General features: G+C 51.4%; 1 protein-coding gene across 4 annotated transcripts in view; it reads left to right on the forward strand.

Moving 5' to 3' along the window:
* Positions 1–2609: 2609 nt before the first annotated feature.
* Positions 2610–24346, forward strand: part of ARAP3 (ArfGAP with RhoGAP domain, ankyrin repeat and PH domain 3) — a 28054-nt gene continuing 6317 nt past the window's right edge. The window contains exons 1-23 of one of the 4 annotated variants that reach the window (XM_040239854.1): positions 2610–2655; positions 4281–4830; positions 4942–5003; positions 5098–5209; positions 8852–9052; positions 9189–9258; positions 9527–9647; positions 9738–9922; positions 10013–10119; positions 10378–10577; positions 10669–10754; positions 10911–11093; positions 11234–11369; positions 12001–12117; positions 12561–12708; positions 12813–12915; positions 14948–15167; positions 15905–15968; positions 16205–16368; positions 21034–21246; positions 21510–21615; positions 22749–22896; positions 23206–23274. In XM_040239854.1, the coding sequence (XP_040095788.1) occupies positions 4298–4830; positions 4942–5003; positions 5098–5209; positions 8852–9052; positions 9189–9258; positions 9527–9647; positions 9738–9922; positions 10013–10119; positions 10378–10577; positions 10669–10754; positions 10911–11093; positions 11234–11369; positions 12001–12117; positions 12561–12708; positions 12813–12915; positions 14948–15167; positions 15905–15968; positions 16205–16368; positions 21034–21246; positions 21510–21615; positions 22749–22896; positions 23206–23274 (3348 nt within the window). In that variant the 5' untranslated portion in view covers positions 2610–2655; positions 4281–4297. Of the gene's footprint in view, positions 2656–2942; positions 3536–4280; positions 4831–4941; positions 5004–5097; positions 5210–8851; positions 9053–9188; positions 9259–9526; positions 9648–9737; positions 9923–10012; positions 10120–10377; positions 10578–10668; positions 10755–10910; positions 11094–11233; positions 11370–12000; positions 12118–12560; positions 12709–12812; positions 12916–14947; positions 15168–15904; positions 15969–16204; positions 16369–21033; positions 21247–21509; positions 21616–22748; positions 22897–23205; positions 23275–24346 lie in introns of those variants that run through there. The other 3 variants (XM_040239855.1, XM_040239853.1, XM_040239852.1) reach the window with 3 other exon arrangements.

A 24346-nucleotide genomic window follows, 5' to 3' on the forward strand; every position in this document is an offset into this window, starting at 1 on the left:
CCAGTGACCCTGGAATTAAAGAGCTCTCCTTGCTCCACTGTACCCAGGCTACAGGAATCCCCTGGGTCTGTCCTGTCCCCTCAGTGATAGACTGTGAGGCCACAGAGAGACACAGACAGAGGCACACAGAGACAGAGACAGAGATTAGAGAAACTGAGAAGAGCCAGGGAGAAAGAGAAAAGGAAGATATCACCCAAGGGCCAGATGCTCCACTGGTCCCCAAAGGGGTGAGTCAGAGAAGGGAAGTGGGGTCTGAGGGAGCTGGGTCTCCTCTGCAGCTCGGCCCTGACCTTCTGACTCAAGTGTTCTTAACTTGGAGTCACTGAACTTGGATGGGAAAAAAATTACATTATTTTCACTAATCTCTAGCTGAAATGTAGCACATCTGTCCTTCATTTATAACAGGAATTACAAACCAGTCCTATTAGCCATAACTATGACTTTGTCACCGGTAGAAATCATATATATTTTTGTATCAGATTGCAGCATTGCAGGTATTTTATCATTTAGGCTCATCACTGCTTCAAAATTATGTGAGGCATCAACCTACTGCTAGATCTTATTTAAAGCATTAATACAGAAGCACATATATTATGATATCACTTAAAATCATTTTATAAGTGTATTTCAATATAACTGGTTTCCTTTGTAATCCTACATATTTTATCTTATGCATTTTTAAAAACATTCTTCTGAGGCTGGGTCCATATATTTTGCCAGACTGTCAAAGGAGGGGCTTGACATACAGAAAAATAGGCTCAGAACTCCTTTATCTGGGTCCTGACCAGGACCCCTGACACCCATCCCTCAAGCTCCCTGTGCCCTGAACTAATTTACCTAACTCTCCTCTCTTGTTGAGTTACTCTGAATCCTCCAAGAAGCAGCTGCCAAGGCAGGATGAAATGTGCAAGGATTTGAGTAAAGCAAATGCCTGTGAAAGAGGAAGGGAGCCAGGAGCTAGCTGGGAGATCTATGAAACAGAGAGGGAAGGAAGGAAGGTTGAGAGGAATATCCTAGGGGGAATTCTCTAGTCAATGTCTGCTGTCAGGGGAGCCATCTATCTCCCAAGACTAGACCTGTCTTAGGATCTCCACTGAGCTGGGTCACTGACTGGGAGCTTCCCAGGGGGAAGCTGGCCTTAGAGTAGAAGCTGATAGATTTCAGAGGGAACTAGCCAAAGCCCTTGGTCAATTTTCACTTATAGTTGGAGTAGTATGAAGAGCCTTCTCCTGGCCCCCCAGTTACCCATCCAGTACAAAGGCATTCAGAAAACTCTCCTTATTTGTAAAATTGAGGTGGTAAAATTCCCTATCTTAAGGGTTGTAGTGAGAATGAATCAAAATTTGCAAAGAAGTGTTTGCACAGGGCCTGGGGCCTAGTCAGTGCTCAATAATTGGTAGCCATTATTATGCCCATTTTAAGTATTATTATCATTCTCCTTCTCTGCCAGAAGGGCTCCAGGATGCTGGAAATGGCTGCCCAATTCCAAGCTGGGGCAACTGGGAGAGGAGGGGGGCACTTCCCCACATTCCCTTCACCTTCCCCAGGGGGCAGGGGTCTTCCCCTAGCTACTGACAGACAGTTCCTGTGTCTGCTGAGTCACAGCCAACTTCCTCTCCTACAAACAGGAAAGCAAAGCCGGCCAGCGGGCGTCCCCCACTCCACCCCTCAACACCACACACAGCTAAAGGCCAGCCCAGCTCTGAGGGGGAAGTGCCTCAGGCCCCGGGGGACAGGTTCCAAGGTTGGGGCTCCAGGCAAGATGCCGAGAAGGGAGAGCAGCAGGTTATCCTTAGGCCTTCTTCTCACCCCTCCCCTCCAAATTGCAATAGGGAGGTGGGAAGAAGGGGCTTCACCCCAGGATGAAAAGGCTGCTTGCTGGGTAACCGTGCTGACAGGGCAGCACCCTTATCTTCATAAAGGGCAGCCGCAAAGCCTGGTTTGGGAGGATGTTGCCTTGCTGCCCTGCGTCCCTGGGAGGAAACCTACACCAGGCATTTGAAGACGGAGAAGCAGTTGAGGGCTCCTCTGCTGGGCCTCGGCCTCTTTCCCCCAAGTCAGATGGCGGGGCTTCTGAAGGTTTGCCAGCTTGGAAGGCTGTGGATATCCGTGACTTGGATGTCAGCGTCTGTTCCCCGTTAACTGGGTACCGGAATCCAGCCACCCTGCTGGGCGTGGGAGAGGTGCCCTGGGGACTTAGGATCCTATGCTTTCCCTCCCCTTTTGACCAGACGGACGGGGAGGGAACGGCGGCGGGGATGCAAAGCTGTCCCTCGCAGCACTCTCCTTCTCTCTCTGGTTCTACCCTTGTCCCCAGTTCCGTCTAGTCTCTGCCTCTTTGTCCCGCTCTTTAAGGCTGACTCGGCCTCCAACCCTGTTCCGGCTCCCCCCGCTCCCCTTTCTGGGCCCCTAAAGGGGCTGAGCTGGTTAGGCTGCGAGATAAGCACAGCGGTTGGGTAAGGAGCCCAAACCTTTTGAAGACCGCCGCTTGCACAAGGAGTGGCTGGGGCCTCCGCGGAGGGAACCGACGAGCGGCACGGGGCGGGGCTCCGTCGGGGGAGGGCTGAGGGGAGGCGGGGCTGGCGCGGCGCGACCCGGAGCCTCGGACGGCGCGGCGGGTGGGTACCGGGGAGCGGACGGCGGCCGCGTAGTGAGGTGAGGACCCCCGAGCCCCCCGGCTCCTGCCTCCCAGACTCCTCCCCATCACCTCGAGGGCGTCTGTGGGATCCCTGGCCCCCCTCTGAGCCCGCGGCGCTCCCTTCTCCCTCTCGCCGCCGCGATCAGCCCCTCCCTCCGGTTGCCGGCCTCTACCCCCTCCCTCCTTGCCCCCTCCCTCGTCGCAGCCGGAGCTGCCCTGCGCTGCCCTGCCCGCCCCCCTTGCCCCCCACCCTCGCACTCCTGCCCCGCTCACCTCCTGGTTCTCAGTCCCGTGCCCTCGAGTCGGGCCTGAGTCACCGGGAAACTGGACTCTGAGTCAGGACGGGAGGTGCAGCACCCGGGCCCTAGCTTGGGGAGGGGGCTCCGCCGCAGAGAGGCGGAGAGAGGCCAGAACTGATGCTGGGGCGAGAGGCAGTCCTGGTAAGAAGGACCCCGCAGGAGAGAAACTGGGAGAGAGAAGTACGGGCAGAGGCAGAGACAGAAACCTAAGAGTCAGAGATGGCCAGAGACACAGATAAAACTGAAGATCTAGTTGAAATGGAGACAGAGGCAAGGAGAGGCTTAATGACAGGAGAACAAGAAAGGGACCGAGATGGATTTAGACATAGAGATGGAGATGGAATGGCGTGGGGACAGGGACAGGGTAGACAAAAAACTCACGGAGACAGGATCCAAGAGAGGTCTAGGTACTAACTAGATCAGGGTCTACGTCAAGGTGGTGGAATGGGACAGAGTCTCATAGACCTGAATCCAAAGGCATGGACAGGGCAGAGGAAGGCTTGGAGAAAGCAGAGGTAGGGCGATGTCATTTCACAGTGTGAGTTCCTGCAGGGTGGGTGTTCCAGTTGGCGCACACATATGGGAGAAGATGCTGCAGGTGGGTGCTGAGTGGAGACCCTGGTGTACCCCCAGTCCCTCATCTCTCTGGCCCAGTTAGTTCTCTGCCCCATCCTCACTCCCCAAGTGGCCTCTGCCCAGATGTTGGTACTGCCTAGAGCTTTCTGGACAGCCTGACCAAGGCAGGCAGGATGTGGGGGCGGCCAGAGCTGGAGGGACAGGAAGGAAGTCTGAGCAGAGACAATAGGTGGAAGGGGAGGAGGAACTGGGAACACCAGGATTAGGATGGCCGGAGGCTGTACTCAGCTCTGGAACCAGTGGGAGTGGGAGGTCCGTCTCCCCTCTACTCCTCCCCTCTCTGTGTCATAGCAGCTTCATCGTGGGCCCCTCCTCTCCACCAGCCCCTGTCATCCCCACCCCTGCAAGGTTCTGACATCTTGTCCCAGGCTTGCTGACCTGAGTGTATGCAGAGCTTTGACCCAGACACTGCGTGGGTGGGAGCTAAGGGGCCAACACTTTTACCAAGAAGCCAACTTGCCACGAGCCTGGGGCAACCCTCCTCCCCTCCCTGGCCTCAGTTTCCTCCTCTGCAAATGCAGGGGTGCTCCTACAATGGGGAAGCCCTTTCCAATGTTTGGGGTTGGCTCTGCCTCCGGATCACAGGCTTCTGGTCATTTTCTCTGGAGGAAGACTGGAGTCTGGTGGCCTCTGTCCAAGCCTCAGACTTTGGGACAGGGAGGGGGAATCTCAGCCTGAGCCCTCCCTTCACCCTGCCCCTCCCCCAGCAATGGCCTGAGCCCCCATGGCTGCCCCTCAGGACCTGGACATCGCTGTGTGGCTGGCCTCGGTGCACCTGGAGCAGTATGCAGACGCGTTCCGGCAGCAGGGTCTGGCTACGGCGGGTGCGGCCCGTGGCCTGGGCCACAGGGAGCTGAGGCAGCTGGGCGTCAATGCCACGGGGCACCGGAAGCGCATCCTGCGCCTGCTGCAGGCAGGCACTGCCGAGGCCCCCCTGGATCCCCAGCCTGAAAGTGCCATGGAGCCTTCGCACAGCCCAGCATCCCCAGCCCAGCCCACCAAGCCTGTGCCTAAGCCCAGGACAGTATTTGGTGGACTCAGTGGCTCCGCCACCACCCAGAGGCCTGGGTTCGGTCCAGCCGTCTGGAGACCAGAGGCATCCAAGAGCCCAGAGCCCAGCCCGAGTCCGAGGTCCCCTACTGTCCCTCCGAGGTCCTCCTCCGAGCAGCCGTCGGCCTCAAATACTGTGGAGATGATGCCCAATGTCATCTACTTTGGCTTGGACTTAAGAGGCGGGGCCCAGACAGCTCAGGACATGTGAGTGGGGTTGGCTCCCTGGGATCCAATGCTGGGGGCAGGGAGGAGGAGGGCATGAGGGCTTGTCCTTCCTTCTCTCTCTCTGAATGACCACTGGACCTCTCTCCTTAGGGCCCCAGACAGCTCTCAGACAGCTGCCCCCACCCCTGCCCTCAGGCCCACAACGGGCACAGGTAGGTTGACTATCATGGGTTGGGGAAAGGAGCGGTGCCATTCAGGACTCTCACCTGACCTCTTCCCTGTCTCCCCCATTTCTCCACCTGCCAGTGCACATCATGGACCCTGGCTGCCTGTACTATGGTGTCCAGCCTGTGGGGGTCCCAGGGGCCCCTGACAGAAGAGAAGGCAGAGGTGTCTGTCAGGAAAGGGCTGAACACAGGTGAGTGGTCACAGAGTGATGGTGGCAGAAAGAGGAGCGGGTTGAGCTGGTGGTGGCTGTGTTCCCCATTGGTCATCAAATGTACTGAGATCCAGGATGAATATGACAGACAGACCCAGTCTCCCATTAGGCAGCCTGTGACTCAGTGGGGACAGATAGGAAATAAAACAGGTAGACAGAGAAATCGGAGAAGGCAATGGCACCCCACTCCAGTACTCTTGCCTGGAAAATCCCATGGACGGAGGAGCCTGGTAGGCTACAGTCCATGGGGTCTCCAAGAGTCGGACACAACTGAGTGACTTCACTTTTACTTTTCACTTTCATACATTGGAGAAGGAAATGGCAGCCCACTCCAGTGTTCTTGCCTGGAGAATCCCAGGGTTGGCGGAGCCTGGTGGGCTGCCGTCTATGGGGTCACACAGAGTTGGACACGACTGAAGCGACTTAGCAGCAGCGGCAGCAAAGAAATGGATATATGACTTAAAATACAGAGAAGTGCCTTTCGTTCTTTCATTTAACAATCTTTTTTGAACACCCACTGAATGTCAGATATTGTTGTAAATATTTGGGATAGATCAGAAATCCCTGCCCTTGTGGGAAATTAGTCAATTAACAATAGATGTACTAAATGAGTTATTCCTATGTTGAAAGGTAATAGTGAAAGTGAAAGTGCTAGTTGCTCAGTCGTGTCCGACTCTTTGCAACTCCATGGACTATAGCTCGCCAGGTTCCTCAGTCCATGGAATTCTCCAGGCAAGAATACTGGAGTGGGTTGCCATGCCCTTCTCCAGTAAAAGGTGATAAGTGCCATGAAAAAAATTGAACAGGGTAAGAGGGCTGAATGGGGTGAGGGGGGAAAGGACTGCAGTTTTGCACCAAGAGTTGCCAGAGTGTTAAGAAGATGATATTTGAGCTAAAACTTGAAAGAAGTGAGGGACTTAGCCCTTCTAGGAGAAGAATGCTGCAGGTGGGAAGAATGGCCAGAATAGAGACTTTAAGAAGGCCATGTAACCAGGGGATCCCGGAGCAATGACAAGGTCAGCAGGGCTGGGACAGAGGAGGCCAGGGTGGGAAGAGCTGGGGTAGACGCTGTCAGAGAGGCAAAAGGAGCCATACTGGGACTTTCGCTTTTACTCTTAAGTGAAATGGGAAGCGAGCTATTGGAAGGGTTTTGACTTACATTTTAAGAATCCCTCTGGTTGCTGTGTTGGCAATGATCTGTAGGGGCAAAAGCAGAAGCAGAGAGACTAGTTTGGAGGTTCTTACTGTGATCTAGGTGAAAAATCTCAGGCTGCTGCTATGAGAGTGGAAAGGGTGAGGAGTGGTTGCTTTGGGTTATATCTTGAAGACAAACTGTCCTAGTAAATTGAAGTGTGACAGTAAAAGAGGAGTCAAGAAAGACTTCAGGGGTTTCCGTCTGAGCCTGCACTGTCCGGTGTGGTAGCCAGTAACCACGTGTGACTGCTGAACACTTGAAATTGTGGCTAGTCTGGTGTGAGCTGTGCTGAAACCATAAAACAACCAAATTTCGAAGACCGTTTGACAGTGCTCTTCTGAGCAACTGAAAGTTCATGGAGTTGCTGTGGTCTGAAATGGGGAAGACTGTGCATAACGCAGGAGTAAGGCAGATTCGGAGCTCAGGTTTTGATTTGTTGAATTTGAGGTGTGTATTATATGCCCAAGAAGAGGTGGCAAATAGGCCGTTGGATATACAAGTCTGGAGTCTAGGGGAAAGGTCTGAACAGGAGATCTAGGTTTGTGTGTTGTCAGCATTTAGATGGGTGTATGTAGCTGTGAGTGAGTGTAGGTAAAGCAGAGGACCAAGATAAGGTCTTGGCATACTCCAGGATCGAGAGATTGGGGATAAGAGGAAGAATCAGTAAAACAGGCTGAAAAAAAATGCTTAGTGAAGTAGAAGGAAAATCAGGAGAAGTTGATGCCACAGAAGCTAACTGAAGAAAAGATATAAGAAGGAAGAGGTCAGGTCAGATGTATCCAATGCTCCTGAGAGGCCAGGTAAGATGAGCACTGAGAATTGACCTCTGGAATTGGTGACACGGAGGTTACTCGGGACCTTGACAAGTGCTGGGAGTGAAGGCTTGATCTGTGTGGGCTTAAGAGAGAACAAAGGAAAGGAACTGAAAATATGAAGACAACATTTTTGAGTTTTTCTGCAAAGAAGAGCTGAGAGTTTGAGTGGTTATTGATAGTGGAAGTGGAATCAAGAAAGGGGTTTTAATAGCATGGAATGCAGTGTATATTCATAGGTGAATAGGGATGATCTGATAGAGAGGGAAAACTAGTGGATATAGGAGAGAGAAAAGGGACAAAGTCTGGAGTGATGTCCCTGTGTAGGTGAGAGGACTGGAACCAAGTGCCCAGAGGACAGATCAGCTTTAGACAGGGGTGTTTATCTTAGTACCAGGAGGAAAACTGTGTGTATGTGAAATAGGGCATATGGGCTGCTGGGAGTCTGTGGGGATTATCCTCTGGTTGCTTCAGTTTCTCAATGAAGTAGGAAACAAGTAGGATAGAGTGGAGGTTCTTAACCTGAGCTGCACTACAGCCTGGGGAACTTTGAAAATGACAGATGCCTGGGCCTTGTTCCCAATGACTCAAATGTAAGTGTCTGGCATGGGGCTCACACAGGGCTTCTCCGGTAGCTACGTGGTAAAGAATCCACCTGCCAATGCAGGAGACTTGGGTTCAATCCCTCAATTGGAAAGATCCTGTGGAGTAGGAAATGGCAATCCATGCCAGTATTCTTGCCTGGAAAATCCCATGGACAGAGGAGGCTGGCGGGCTCTAGTCCATGAGGTCACAGAGAGCTGGACATGACTGAGCATGCACGCATGCACATGGGGTTCATATGCAGATACGTTTAAGTTTCCCAAGTGATTTGTACACCTGAGGTAAGGAACCACTGGAGAGCGACAGAATAATAGAGGACTTTCTGGGAAGGAATATCTGAAGGATGGGAAGAAGCAGCCTAGAGAATTGTGTTCCAGGCAGAGGGAACAGTATGGCAAAGACTCTGAACTAGGGAAGAGAATGTGGCTGGACTGTAGTGAGCAAGGCAAAGGCAATTCAGGATGAGGTTGTCAGAGTTGCGCTGGGTCTCTCTGTACACAGTCTTGCATCCACTAGTAAAGAATTTCGATAGGTGTTAACGGGAAGTCATTGTAGAGGTTCCTGCAGGTGCATGAAATGATCTTGTTCGCATCCTTGGTGGAAGGGTGAGAATGGAAGCAAGTGACTGGTTAGACAATTCCCTTCACCTCGGTGAGAGCTATTGCGAACTTGGTCCAGGGAGAGAAAGGCATGAATTTTTGGAGAAAGAACCAATTAGACTTATTGATGAGATAGGCAGCTGTGGCAGAAAGTCATCTGTGTTAGTTATTCCCCAACTTTTCCACCAAGTAATACTAATGGCAGAGGCAAAGGACTGACATTTTTCAAATGAAAAGTCCTAGCGTGCCTTGGGAAGAAGATCCATGCTCATGTTTTGGGTTCTTAGCCTCCCTGTTCCCCTGCTTAAAAAGCAGATCTGGTACCTGCCGGGCATTCCACTAGGTGCTGTGGGTGGTGCTGTCCACGGAACTGGCTCTAAAGTGTGTCCCCCTCTCTCTTGGCCCCCACAAGGCTCAGCAGGCCGGATCTGGAGGCACGTGAGGATGCTGGTTATGCCAGCCTTGAGCTGCCCGGGGACTCCACCCTCTCCCTGCCCACCCTGGACACAGAGACCAGCGATGACCTCATTTCACCTTATGCCAGCTTCTCCTCCACGGCAGACCGCCCCACGCCCCTGCTCAGTGGCTGGCTAGACAAGCTCTCCCCTCAGGGGTGGGGCTGCTGGGAAGGGGAGCGGGGCACGGGAGGCTGGCTGGTGGTGGAGGTCGGGTCTCAAGTGCTCCCAGATCCTAGGACCCCTGGGGTGCAGCCTCCACCAGTTACTGATCTCAGCCTCTCCCTTCCCCAGAAACTACGTCTTTCAGAGGCGCTTTGTGCAGTTCAATGGGAGGAGTCTGATGTACTTTGGCAGTGATAAGGTAGGTCTGGGAGATGCTTCATGGGGCCTGGGGAAAGGGAGAGGGAGAGCTGAGAGAGGCTCAGGATTAGAAGGCTGATTCCCCCGTGGAGGGGAGGCAGGCACCACGTGACTGATGTCAGGGTCAAAAGGAGCTCAGTTAGAAGCTGTACCCCACTGCTTATGGGATGAGTGCCGAATCTCATTAAACGCTGGTGCTGGCCACCAGGGGTCAGTGCACATAGCTGAGTTCCTGTCCCCTTGGGCCAATGCGCTGTCTGTCCCTGCAGGACCCCTTCCCCAAGGGCGTGATCCCTCTGACGGCCATAGAGATGACCCGTGGCAGCAAGGACAACAAGTTCCAGGTCATCACCGGCCAGAGGGTGTTCGTGTTCCGCACAGAGAGTGAGGGTGAGGGCCAGGGCCCCTGGGTTCAGAGCAGGGCTGGAGAGGCCAGGTGAGCTCACAGCCCACTTTACCTGCTTCCCTGTCCCCCGCCAGCTCAGCGGGACATGTGGTGCTCCACACTGCAGTCCTGCCTGAAGGAGCAGCGCCTCCTGGGCCACCCCCGGCCCCCACAGCCACCTCGACCCCTCCGCACGGGCATGCTGGAGCTGCGTGGGCACAAGGCCAAGGTGTTTGCTGCATTGAGCCCCGGAGAGCTGGCCCTGTACAAGAGTGAGCAGGTGAGCAGGGCCAGGCCAGGGCCGAGGGTCCTGACCTAGCCCACTTGGACCTCACTGTGTCTGCCTACCGCCCCCGCTCCCGACTGCCAGGCCTTCTCTCTGGGCATCGGGATCTGCTTCATTGAACTACAAGGCTGCAGTGTGCGGGAGACCAAGAGTCGCAGCTTTGACCTGCTCACACCACATCGCTGCTTCAGGTGGGGCCCAGACTGGCAGGAGGCAAGGCTGGGGGAGAGACATTGAGGGGGGACACTGGGGTGCAGAGGCCCTAAGGCCTCCTTCTTAGGATGTCAGTGGGTGTGTCCCGATGGGAGTCCAGTGAACAGGGTCAAGGATGTCAGGAGGGTCTGGGCTGGCCCACATGTGGCTGTGGTGGCTGCTGCAGGAATGCCCTGGGTGGTGGGGTGGGTGGGGGGTGGGTGTCCAGGCCCACGGACTGGCTGTCCACCCCTCAGCTTCACAGCCGAGTCTGGGGGGGCTCGGCAGAGCTGGGCGGCCGCTCTGCAAGAAGCAGTAACCGAGACCCTGTCTGACTACGAGGTGGCTGAGAAGATCTGGTCCAATCGGGCAAACCGGCACTGCGCGGACTGTGGCGCCTCCCGCCCAGACTGGGCCGCGGTCAACCTGGGAGTGGTCATCTGCAAGCAGTGCGCAGGTGAGGGCTGGGGCCTTTAGCTGAAATGGGGAGCGGCCGGGGGCTTGGGGCAGGAGGGCTCAGGGTGCCCATGTCCTTCACACCCTAACAGGTCAGCACCGGGCTCTGGGTTCTGGGATCTCCAAGGTGCAGAGCCTGAAGCTGGACACAAGTGTGTGGAGTAATGAGATAGTGCAGGTGAGAAGTCTGCAGAGGGAAAAAGTGTGTCTGGAGGTGTGGGCTGGGGTGGAAGGAGCATGTGTAAAAAGGCCTTGGGTCCAGCTTGGGGACAGGATTGGAATGCCTGGGGATACAAGTTTCTGTCACTTGCCTCTGCCCCCTGTGACCCTGCAGTTGTTCATTGTCCTGGGAAACGATCGTGCCAACCGCTTCTGGGCAGGGTCACTCCCCCCAGGTGAGGGACTGCACCCAGATACCACCCCTGGCCCTCGGGGAGAGTTCATCTCTCGGAAGTACCGGCTCGGTCTCTTCCGGAAGCCCCACCCTCAGTATGCAGATCATAGCCAGCTTCTCCAGGTAGGAGGGAAGGCTAGGGCTGATGGATCTCTGAGTTGAAATGCCTAAACTTGGAGTGGGGGCTGTTTTGGAGACAGGAGGACTGTCCCCAGGACTCCCAGGTTATGTCCTGGGGTTGACAGAGGCCTTTTTCCCTGTAGGCACTGTGTGCAGCTGTGGCAGGACCCAACCTGCTGAAGAACATGACCCAGCTCCTCTGTGTCGAAGCTTTTGAGGGAGAGGAGCCCTGGACCCCCTCAGCCCTCGATGGCAGCTTCCCTAGTCTCCTGCCCCCAGGTAATCCCCACAAGGCTTCCTCTCTCTCCCTGCAAGAATTCTTAGCCCTGACCTGTGCCTTGGTTCTTCTGGCGGGAGCCCCCAATTACCTCTCAGCTAGCCCATCACAATGGCCCAACTTGGGCAGTTTCCCAACCCTCCAAGCCCTCGAGGCCCTATTTCTTGGTATTTGAAATGACCACTAATGACCACTGTCTGGAGTGGATCTGGATGCTTGCGGTGTTAGTGCTGGCCTGTCCCTGTCAGGGTCAACCTATAGGTCAGGTCTCACCTGCCCAAGGGAAATCTGATCGTAGAAATGGTCATCTTACACAGGCTGGTCTCCAGTAGTCATGCCACAGGGGCCAAGGCACTTACAGGAGGGCCCCTGCCTGAGCCTTCCACCCAGAGCTTACTTGTTCTCTAGCTGGTGGAGATAGGCAGTGGCAAGGGCTGGCTTAGAAGCCTCATCACTGCCTGCCAGCTTCTTCTCTGATCTGGATGGTGAGGGGTTCAGCACCACTGGGCTCTGCTAGGCCACGCTGCTGATGGAGTTGGGTCCCACTGTCTTCCTCGATTCAAGCACTTCCCCAAGGGGGTCAGGCCTTTCCATTGCACTGGCCTGATGCGACCGCTTTCCTTTCCCTTGCAGACCCCTCCCCTGGCGTGTATAATGAAGTGGTGGTGCCGGCCACCTACAGCAGCTTCCTGTACTGTGGTCCCATCAGCAACAAAGCTGGACCCCCACCCCCTCGCAGGGGCCGAGATGGTGAGAGGGGAGCCCAGGGATGGGAGGGGATGAGCAGAAGCCAGGATGGTGTTCCCTAGAGGGATAAGGAGGAGAGGACTGGGATAGGACATGCCCTGAAGTGGACAAGGGTGCTGGGCTCAGAGGGACCATGGCAGGGGTGGGGAGGGGCAGCATTGGGTGATGGTTGAGAGGCTGTGCTTTGAAGTCATACCACGGGGGGCAGTCAAATCTCAGCTCTGCTGCTTTCTCCCCATGTGACTTGGGCAAGTACTTCAACTCTGAGCCTCAGTTTCCCCCTCTGCAAAACAGGAGTGAATGTAAAACTCCCCTCATAGAGTTGTGACGACTACAGGAGATTGTACGTAGGTAGAGGGGTTGGCACAGAATAATATCTGGCAAATGGGAGTTCTGACAGTGGGGACAGAGGTCTGCTGCCTGCTGACCACCACTTTCCCTCTTAGCTCCCCCGCGACTGTGGTGTGTCCTGGGTGCGGCTCTGGAAATGTTTGTGTCGGAAAGCAGCCCTGAACCCCTCCACCTCGTCCAGCCCCAGGATGTTGTATGTTTGGGTGTGAACCCCCCACCCACTGACCCAGGTGACCTTGACAGGTAACACCCACCCTGTTCCCTCAACTTCCCTTTTCCGCTCCTGATCCTGAGCCTGCCAGCCCCCTGACTCACCCCGTCCCTCCTCCCGGACCTCATCTCTCCAGGTTCCCCTTCTCCTTCGAACTCATCCTCACCGGGGGGAGGATTCAGCATTTTGGCACAGATGGAGCTGACAGTCTGGAGGCCTGGACCAGCGCCCTGGGCAAGGTGAGACAGCTGAGATCCCTCCCCTACAGGTCATGGGTTCCCTGTACCCCCCTGCCCCCGTCCTGTCCCCTCTTATTCCTGCAGCCACGCCCACCCCTGCCACTAACAGCTGAGGTTGGCTGAGCACTTACTCTGTGCCAGTTCCTGTATTAAACGCCGCCCACTCAATATCTCATTTAATTTTCACAACACTTAGAGGTAAGGGTTATCAATATTTCACACCTAAAGAACTCAGAGGTTATGAAGGCTCTCAGTCAAGGTCACAGAGCTAGAAGGCAGTAGAGCACAGGACAGAAGTCAGGCCTCTCTCTGCAAAGCTCACAGGCCAGACTGTACTGTGCTGGGCTCTTCCCACAGAGAGGCTGCCACCTGACTCCTACCACCTCCCCCAGGCTCAGATCTCCAAGTCCACAGGCAAAGCTGCCTTCATCTGACCCAGCTTCTCCATTCCCAGGCAAGCCACTCTCTCCATCCTGCACCCCACCCCTGGCATTAAATTAGATCTCTGGTATTAAATCTAGATCCCTGGAGTCAGATATCCTGGGATTTGAGTCCTCCAACTCACACGTATGAGCTCTTCCATATGGGTAGAGTGGGTGTCAAAGATCTACCCCCTAGGGTTGAGGATTAAGTGACACGTGAGGACCACACTGCCTGGCACGCCGCAAGTCCTCCATCTGTGGGTGTTGAAGTAGTAATGGGGATGACAGTGATAATCGCTCCCATCCTTAAACAGCTTTTCCCCCAGCCCTGCTCCACCTTCAGCTCATCACCCTGGCGTGCCACCTCCCCACCCCGCCACAGCTTCTTAGAAAGTTACGAGCTCTGGCAGCCTGCAGTTCCTCCTTGACCCCTTCTGGCTGCCCTCCTCGCCTTACTCTTCTGAGCGGCACCCCTGCAGGTGGCCAGTGACTTGCCCTGGGTAAGGTTCAAGGGCCTCCCTCTGGCCTCACCAGGTAGTCTGTGCATCTGATACTGCTCTGTAGGAAGCGCTCCCCTGCTCTGACTTCTGACCCCACTCAGAACGCCTCACACCAATAAGCTGTCTCCATGTCCTCTAAGGGCGCTGATATGGCCCTCCAAGTCTCCTCCTATTATCTCTGGTTATTTATTTGCTAAGTCGTGTTTGACTTTTTTGAGAACCCACGGACTGTAGCCCGCAAGCTCCTCTGTCCATTTCCCAGGCAAGAATACTGGAGAAGTTGCCATTGATCCCTCCAGGGGATCTTTCCTACCCAGGGATCAAACTCACATCTCTTACACTGGCAGGCGGGTTCACCACCACTGAGCCACCACTTTTCAAAAATCCTTTAAGGCAGTGCTACCCCAAGTGTGGTCTGTTACCTGGTCCTGGCTGAGGAATTCTCTTATGGCCCATGACAGGTTAAGTATAGAGCTTGAGAGTCACTGTTTAGAATCTTTCATAGCAATGTGACAGAATAATTTTATGTGTGGAGTCTAATATTTAAGAACTGGGAGCTTATGTTTTATATGTCGTTTTTTTTCATTTCACTTTTCTAGTAATTCGTTTTGTTGCTTTTTAATCAAAGTGTTGGTTAGTGACAGATTGGTAAAAAAATTTTAAACGTCCTGTTCCTTCAGCACAAGTAGCTTGAGAAGCACTGCTTTGCGTTACACCTCGAATAGTCCTTTCTTCATGAAGCCTCTGCCTGGCCCCCTGGGGGTGGGACTTCCTGGGACCTCAGACTCTTCGGTCACAGCATGCAGCTACCCAGGCTGTCTTTCCCTGCGTCCCAGTTAAGGGGATAACACTGCCTGCCGCACAGGGGTCTTCTCTGTGTCGGCTGGAGCAAGTCGAACTGAACTGGATTTCTTTCTTGTGTTTCTCCATCCGTCTCCTGTCTCCTGCACCGCTCTTTCCTTTACTCTCTCCCCATCCCTTTCACTCCCCTCTTTCCTTGGCTTTCTCTCCATGTCTTCCTCTGCCTCCCCTTATCCCTCTCACTCTTACTTCTCTGCCCACCTCTTGTCCCTTTCCCTACCCTCCTCTTTCCCATTGTCCTCCTCACAGTGGTTCTCTCCACTGAGCTGTCACCAGCTGTTGGGCCCTGGGCTGCTGCGGCTGGGTCGCCTGTGGCTGCGGTCTCCCTCCCATACAACCCTGGCCCCTGGCCTCTGGATGTCTGGGTTCGGCCTTCTTCGTGGAGATCACCTCTTCCTGTGCCCAGCATCAGGCCCTGGCCCCCCAGCCCCTGAGGACATGGTGCATCTGCGCCGGCTACAGGAGATCAGTGAGCAGGGCTGGGGACAGGGATGGAGGGTGGCTATGAGGGGTGGGGTAGTGGACCTTCCTATATTTAGGGCCCCTATGGGAGATAGCAGGAATAGTGGATTCAGGCAGAAGTTCTAAAGTCAAATTGCCCAGGTTTAGACCCCGCAATCCCACCATCACTTGCTGGCTGTGTGACCTTAGACAAGTTACTTAACCTCTCTGTGCTTTAGTTGCCTCATCTTCACATTAGGCACAATAATAGGGACGTAACGAGTTTCATATAAGGCAATGCATGTAAAACACTTATCACAGAACCTGGCAGGAGGCATCTTACAGGTATTCAATAAGTGTTCTATGTTATGTGTGGTGTTATCATTATTTGGAGTCACTTGCTGGTTGGGGACTGAGAGAAGGGACTGGGAATTCTTTTTTCCTCCTAAAAGAGGAACAGTGTAGGATAGTGTTTTAAAGGTCTGGAGACAGGAAACTTGAGTTCAAGCTCAGCTTTGCCGTAACAGGTAATCTGAGGCATGTTACTTAACCTCTCTGAGTTTATGTGAAACGGGTGTCCCTCATTGCTGGCGGATTCTTTACCGTCTGAGCCCGAAGTGGGGATAATAGTATGTAACTCATAAGGTTTAAGGCTGTATTGATTGTAAACCTCCTAGCATGGAACCTACACACCTTAAATACTTCATGAATATTAATCACTATGATGAAGATGACAATGATAATGTCCCGTGATTCTCCTCCAAGGTGTGGTCTCAGCAGCTGACACCCCGGACAAGAAAGAGCATTTGGTTTTGGTGGAGACAGGAAGGTAAGTCTTGCCCCTACTCTTGACTCTGGGCACCCCCACAGTTCACACCTTCCACCCAGGCCTGCTGGACTACTGCCCACTTCCTCAAAGTCACTTCCCTAGTCAGGGGCCCTGTCTGGGTTGGGTGTTGCTGCCCCCTGCTGGTGTCTCTGAGAAGTCTGATTCTTGTGCTCCTGGGCCTCTTAGCCTGAGGACTCCCCTGGAGCTGGCTCTGACTCAGATCTCTCGGGTCTCAGGACACTGTATCTGCAGGCAGAGGGCCGGCTAGACTTCTCAGCATGGAACACGGCCATTGCGGGGGCAGCTGGCGGGGGAGGCACAGGGCTGCAGGAGCAGCAGATGAGCCGGGGTGACATCCCCATCATCGTGGATGCCTGCATCAGTTTTGTCACTCAGCATGGTGAGTGGGTACTGGCTGACCCTGAGCTAGTGAGGGATGGGGAACATGGGCACTGCTGGTTAGACGGGATTGAGGAGGGAGACGTGTGCATGTGACTTGCCTTCAAAAACTTTGCCTCCAGAGACTGCAACCTGACAGTGACAAGCTGCCCTGCCTTTCTGAGCCTCAGTTCCCTCGTCTTTAAAGTGGGCCAGGACTTCCCTGCTGGTTAAATGGTTAGGAATCCAGGCTCCCAATACAGGGGGAACAGGTTCAACGCCTGGTCAGAAAACGAAGATCCCGCATGCCACTAACATCCCGCATGCTGCATAGTACAGCCAAAAACTTTAATAATAATTAAATAGATTTAAAAAAATAAAATGGGGCTATTGGACTTCCCTGACAGTTCCAGTGGTTAAGACTCCACGATCCCAATGCAGAGGGCACAGGTTCGATCCCTGGTCGAGGAAGATCCCATATGCCATGTTGTATGGCCAAAAAATAAAAAGAAAGAAAATGGGGCTCCTCACAGTCTCATGTTCCAGGATAGTGGTGATAGTGAGAGAGCACATGTGACGCATTTAGGACCTATAGGTGGTTAAGTGAGAAATAGATTTAAGGGCCTAGATCTGATAGACAGTGCTTGAGGAACTATGGACGGAGGTTTGTGACATTGTATAGGAGACAGGGATCAAGACCATCCCCAAGAAAAAGAAATGCAAAAAAGCAAAATGGCAGTCTGAGAAGGCCTTAGAAATAGCTATGAAGAAAAGAGAAGCGAAAAGCAAAGGAGAACAGGAAAGATACACCCATTTGAATGCAGAGTCCCAAAGAATAGCAAGGAGAGATAAGAAAGCCTTCCTCAGCAATCAATGCAAAGAAATAGAGGAAAACAATAGAATGGGAAAGTTGAGAGATCTCTTCCAGAAAATTAGAGATACCAAGGGACATTTCATGCAAAGATAGGCTCAATAAAGGACAGAAATGGTATGGACCTAACAGAAGCAGAAGATATTAAGAAGAGGTGGCAAGAATACATGGAAGAACTGTACAAAAAAGATCTTCACGACCCAGATAATCACGATGGTGTGATCACTTACCTAGAGCCAGATTTCCTGGAATGTGAAGGCAAGTGGGCCTTAGGAAGCATCACTATGAACAAAGCTAGTGGAGGTGATGGAATTCCAATTGAGCTATTTTAAATCCTAAGAGATGATGCTGTGAAAGTGCTGCACTCAATATGCCAGCAAGTTTGGAAAACTCAGCAGTGGCCACAGGACTGGAAAAGGTCAGTTTTCATTCCAATCCCAAAGAAAGGCAATGCCAAAGAATGCTCAAACTACCACACAATTGCACTCATCTCACACGCTAGTAAAGTAATACTCAAAATTCTTCAAGCCAGGCTTCAATAGTACTTGAACCATGAACTTCCAGATGTTCAAGCTGTTTTTAGAAAAGGCAGAGAAACCAGAAATCAAATTGCCAACATCCGCTGGATCATGGAAAAAGCAAGAGAATTTCAGAAAAACATCTATTTCTGCTTTATTGACTATGCCAAAAGCTTTGACTGTGTGGATCACAATAAATTGTGGCAAATTCTGAAAGAGACAGGAATACCAGACCACCTGACCTCCCTCTTTAGAAATCTGCAGATCAGGAAGCAACAGTTAGAACTAGACATGGAACAACAGATTGGTTTCAAATAGGAGAAGGAGCACGTCAAGGCTGTATATTGTCACCCAGCTTATTTAACTTCTGTGCAGAGTACATCATGAGAAACGCTGGGCTGGATGAAGCGCAAGCTGGAATCAAGATTGCCAGGAGAAATATCAATAACCTCATATATCCAGATGACACCACCCTGATGGCAGAAAGCAAAGAAGAACTAAAGAGCCTCTTGATGAAAGTGAAAGAGGAGAGTGAAAAAGTTGGCTTAAAGCTCAACATTCAGAAAACTAAGATCATGGCATCTGGGTCTCATCACTTCATGGCAAATGCATGGGGAAACAGTGGAAACAGTGAGAGACTTTATCTTGGGGGGCTCCAAAATCACTGCAGATGGTGACTGCAACCATGAAATTAAAAGACGCTTACTCCTTGGAAGGAAAGTTATGACCAACCTAGACAGCATATTAAAAAGCATAGACATTACTTTTCCAACAAAGGTCCGTCTAGTCAAGGCTATGGTTTTTCCATTACTCATGTATGGATGTGAGAGTTGGACTATAAAGAAAGCTGAGTGCCAAAGAATTGATGCTTTTGAATTGTGGTATTGGAGAAGACTCTTGAGAATCCCTTGGACTGCAAGGAGATCCAACCAGTCCATCCTAAAGGAAATCAGTCCTGAATATTCATTGGAAAGACTGATGCTGAAGCTGAAACTCCAATACTTTGGCCACCTGATGCAAAGCACTGACTCATATGAAAAGACCCTGATGCTGGGAAAGATTGAAGGCGGGAGGAGAAGGGGACGACAGAGGATGAGATGGTTGGATGGCATCACTGACTCAATGGACATGAGTTTGAGTAAGCTCCGGGAATTGGTGATGGACAGGGAGGCCTGGCATGCTGCAGTCCATGAGGTCACAAAGAGTCAGACATGACTGAGCTACTGAACTGAACTGAAGTGTTCCATAGCCACTCTTACTGGGGTGTAGGCATGGAAGGAGCAGGGCCCTCAGATGTGACTGGAGATGCAGAGCTATGGAGAACAGAGAGAGCGCAGCTATTTGGCAAGAGCCAAGCTGAGCAGCAAAATCGTTGAGGGTCTGAGTAGAATTATTCTGTGTGGGAGGGTTTTCCAGCCATAAAGGATGAACTATGCAAGGTGTTCCCAGAATTCTTTGTGAGTTTTCACCTCTGCTTTTTTCTCTTTACCAAGTAAGGATCAAATTGATTCTTCTCCCCCAGCAAACCCTCTTTAGAGGGCTGGACTCTTGAGAAGAAAATTCTCAGAAAACTAAGGAGGACAGTAAAGGGGAAAAAGGCACATCCACGCGCCTACAAATAGTTGTGTTTACTACACAGACAATGGATAGTCAGTGGTTAAAGACATCCTCCACGCCTTTGCAGTAGCCTCATGTACTGACTCCCCAAACTTACTAGACCCCATCCGCTTCTCAGCCTCACATGTGTTCGCTCAGTGAAAAGCCCTGGAGAAAGTCTGGTTGTTCTTCCCTGCTGCTCCACAGATCTTGCACCGCCACTCTTCATTCAATACATATTTATTGAGCTGCTCCCCTGTGCCAGCCACGGCAAGAGGGGCAGTGAATGAGGAAGGTTCTGTGAAGCTCAGAGACTGGTGGGAATGATGAGTAATAATTAAGAAAACAAATACACTCAGTTCTCATGATTCATGGCAGTTATAAAGTCACTGAAAACACTGGATGAATGAAGGCTGAACTGTTGCCCCAGTGGAAATACAGAGTTAAGTTCCTGGTCATATTTTCATCAGTTGATCAATATGGAACTTTGTTTTATGTGTGCTTCTGTTTGAAGACACTTTTAATATTTTTAAGTTTTCATCTTCTTTTCCTCTCTTTTTAAATTGAATTATAATTAATTCACAATGTTGTGTTAGTTTCAGGTGTAAACAAAGTAATTCAGTTACATACGTGTGTGTGTATAAATATATAATACCTATATTCTTTTTCAGATTCTTTTCCATTATAGGTTATTATAAGATACTGAGTATAGGTCCAAGCTTTCATCTTTTAAAATTTTTTTATTTTATTATTTTTTTATTGAAGTATGGTTGATGTAAAATATTTGGTAAATTATAGGGGTACAATATAGTGATTCACTATTTTTGAAGATTGTACTCCATTTATAGTTATTCTAAAATATTTGTTGTTTTCCCTGTGTTATACAATATATTCTTACAGTTTATTTTATACCTAACAGTATACTGCTCCTCCCCTATTCCCTCTCCATACTGGTCACCACTAGTTTGTTTTCTGTATCCATGAGTCTGCTTTAAAGGCACTTTATTTACTACACAGTTGATTTGTTAACTTTGAACTTGCTGCCAGCAGTACTCTAACTCATGCCTGAACAAAGCTTATCTGACACACGTGTTCTCTCCACAAGGCACGTCACAGCTGCCTGGTACTTAGGAACACTAGACAGCACTTCAGCCCTAAATTGGGGGCCATTTTAAACAGTGAAATTCGCCCCCACCATAGAAGAACAAGAATGCAAAAATATGTGGCCCTAAATATACCATTAGAATGACACTTGTTTACCGTTTGAGACTTAGCTGGGAAAATGTTCATCAGGCAACTGAAAATTTTCTCCATTTGTGCATGTTCACAGGTGACTGCAGAGTGCCACAGGCATTGATTTGGGGGTTCCAAATACATTTTAGCAAGTAGATGAATTCATAAATTCAAAACCTGTGAATAACGTGTCCTGAGTGTGATGTGATTTCATAGAGTGCTATTTAAAGATCAAAACGATGAGGAGAGAAGGGGGCTGCAGTGTGATGGCATGGTTAGGGATGGACCTTCTGAAGGCGAGGGCTGGAGTAGGGACCCGAGCAGCAAGACCAGAGAGGCTGATTTCTGTCTGACCATCCTACCCCCGATAGCCACATACAGTATGGGGGGAGGTGGGTCACAGACAGGGCACTGGGTGAGTGATAGCAGGTCTTGGGCAGTGGTGAGCTGAGATGCTGGCTGTTCACAGGGCTCCGGCTGGAGGGCGTATACCGGAAAGGGGGTGCCCGTGCCCGCAGCCTGAAGCTGCTGGCTGAGTTCCGGCGGGATGCCCGGTCTGTGAGGCTCCGACCAGGGGAGCACTTTGTGGAGGATGTCACCGACACGCTCAAACGCTTCTTTCGAGAGCTTGATGATCCTGTGACCTCTGCGCGGTTGCTGCCTCGCTGGAGGGAGGCTGCTGGTGGGTACTCTCAAGAGCCTCACGAGCAACGGAGACCCAACCAGGAACTCTACGCCCCGCCTCCCAGAATCCCTGAGGCACCCTTGTGGGATTCGGCAGCCCCCACCCCAATACTCCTGCCACAGTTGGCTGATCACCCAGGGACTCAGCTCAGGGAAAGGTGGGAAGGGGCAGAGACACATCCATCCTGGGTTTGTTTCTCTAAAAATCCTTCTGCTCTTATTTCCCCGACTCTCTCCACTCCTTGCCCATCATGTCCCCAGAGCTGCCTCAGAAGAACCAGCGCCTGGAGAAATACAAAGAAGTGATTGGCTGCCTGCCACGGGTCAACCGCCGCACACTGGCCACTCTCATTGGGCATCTCTATCGGTCAGTACAGCCAGACCCCTGCAGGCTTCCCCCCTGACTCTTCGTCACCTCTGTCCAATCCCTCACTTACATTCACATATCCATCCCATAGACAATTGTTCAGTGAAGGTGTAACAGCATAAAGGTTCACAGGATGGACTTTGGGGTCAGACAGACCTAGGCCTCAATCTGACTCCACTATTCTGGCATATGACTTTGGATAAGTTATGTTTTCTTTGAGCCTCAGTTTCCTCATTTGTAACGGGAAGATGGTATAAAGTACAGTATCCACCTCATGGGCTTCCCTGATGGCTCAGCAGTAAAGAATCCTCCTGCCAATGCAGGAGACCAGGGTTCAATCCCCAGTCTGGGAAGATTCCCTGTAGTAGGGCCTGGCAACACACTCCAGTCTTCTTGCCTGGGAAATTCCATGGACAGAGGAGCTTGGTGGGCTGCAGTCCAGGGGGTTGCAAAGAATCGGACATGACTCAGCAACTAAACTATCACCACCACCATCCACCTCATAGGTTATATGAGATTTAAATGATGTACTTGTAAACTTACTACAGCACCTGGCATATATGTGGTAAGCATTCAGAAATGGTGAACAATCAGAATTATTTTATTTAATATTCTATGGCAGCAAAGGATTAGATGTTGGAGACACAAAGAGGAATAAGATGCAGGTCTACCTTTACCGGTCGATTGGGAGAGACAGATTTTTTAAATGATTCTAGGATGAGCCTCAGTTGTATGGTACTGATTACAGACTGGACAGTTATGGCCTCTGGGCCAAATCCAGCTCATTGCTTATTTTTGTAAATTAAGTTTTGCATAAAATATAAAGTCATACCCATTCTTCTATATATATATCCCACGGTTCCTTTCACATTCCCAGAGCAGAGTTGAGAGGTTGTGACAGATGGTACAGCATGAAAGCCTAAAATATTTACTATCTATAAACTTACATAAAAAGTTTGCTGACCCCTATTTATAAGTCTGTCTCTCCCCTAGACTGGGAGCTCCTTGAGGGCAGGGTTGTGTCTAACTCACTGTCGTAGCCCAAGTGCTTAGCCCAGGCATATAGCAGGGACTCAATAAGTGTTTGACAAATGACTGCTGTACCCACCCAAGACCCTCACACCCCTCCACAGGGTGCAGAAGTGCGCTTCTCTGAACCAGATGTGCACGCGAAACCTGGCACTGCTGTTTGCGCCCAGCGTGTTCCAGACAGATGGGCGGGGGGAGCACGAGGTGCGAGTGCTGCAGGAGCTCATCGATGGCTACATCTCTGTCTTTGATGTAAGCTTTCCCGACCCCTGACCTACGGTCCCTCTCCCTGGACGCTGGATCCTGCTTGTCCCAACAAACCCCTAACCTCACCCTCTAAAGGCCCTCTGCATCAGGAACCCCATCCCAGAGCCCTGGGCCCCGTCTCCTGTAACCGCACTCCTAACATCCTTGCCCCGTAGCTCTCAGCTCTTCTGGCCTCTCCCCCTCTCCTCCATGGGCTCTGGTCTTGAACATGTCTCTGGGCTTGCCCCCTATCCCGGCAGCCTCCTGCTGATGCACACAGACACACAGACACACACCCTTTTGGCTCTTCCACAGATCGACCCTGACCAGGTAGCCCAGATTGACTTGGAGGTCAGTCTTATCACCACCTGGAAGGACGTGCAGGTAACTTGTCCTGACCCTAGACTTCTGAGTGGACCAGGAGGGGACATCGAGATAGGAAGGTGACCTTCTGCTTCTGGGCTCCAGGAAACCCAAGGAGAGAAGCGCCTTGGGGAGGGGCGGTTGGTTTAGGATTTGCTCCATTTATTCTACCCTGGGGGTTCTTCATTACAGAGGGTAGCAGGAGCACTTCAGTTCCAGGTGTAGAGATCCAAGGAAGGGTTAGCTAAGTTAGACAAAGAGGTGAGAAGAATAATAAATGCTGTAGCTAACATATGGGGACAAATTATATTCCAAGAACCTGTAATCTCACTTTCGGTTCAGTTCAGTTCAGTTCAGTCACTCAGTTGTGTCCGACTCTTTGCGACCCCAAGAATTGCAGCACGCCAGGCCTCCCTGTCCATTACCAACTCCCAGAGTTCACTCAAACTCGCGTCCATGGAGTCAGTGATGCCATCCAGCCATCTCATCCTCTGTCATCCCCTTCTCCTCCTGCCCCCAATCCCTCCCAGCATCAGAGTCTTTTTCAATGAGTCAACTCTTCGCATGAAGTGGCCAAAGTACTGGAGTTTCAGCTTTAGCATCATTCCTTCCAAAGAAATCCCAGGGTTGATCTCCTTCAGAATGGACTGGTTGGATCTCCTTGCAGTCCAAGGGACTCTCAAGACTCTTCTCCAACACCACAGTTCAAAAGCATCAATTCTTCGGCGTTCAGCCTTCTTCACAGTCTAACTCTCACATCCATACATGACCACAGGAAAAACCATAGCCTTGACTAGATGGACTTTTGTTGGCAAAGTAATGTCTGTGCTTTTGAATATACTATCTAGGTTGGTCATAACTTTTCTTCCAAGGAGTAAGCGTCTTTTAATTTCATGGCTGCAGTCACCATCTGCAGTGATTTTGGAGCCCAAAAAAATAAAGTCTGACACTGTTTCCACTGTTTCCCCATCTATTTCCCATGAAGTGATGGGACCAGATGCCATGATCTTCGTTTTCTGAATGTTGAGCCTTAAGCCAACTTTTTCACTCTCCACTTTCAGTTTCATCAAGAGGCTTTTTAGTTCCTTTTCAC

The sequence above is a fragment of the Oryx dammah genome, unplaced genomic scaffold, assembly GCF_014754425.2.
Source record: "Oryx dammah isolate SB20612 unplaced genomic scaffold, SCBI_Odam_1.1 HiC_scaffold_5, whole genome shotgun sequence".
Classification (NCBI taxonomy): Eukaryota; Metazoa; Chordata; class Mammalia; order Artiodactyla; family Bovidae; genus Oryx; species Oryx dammah.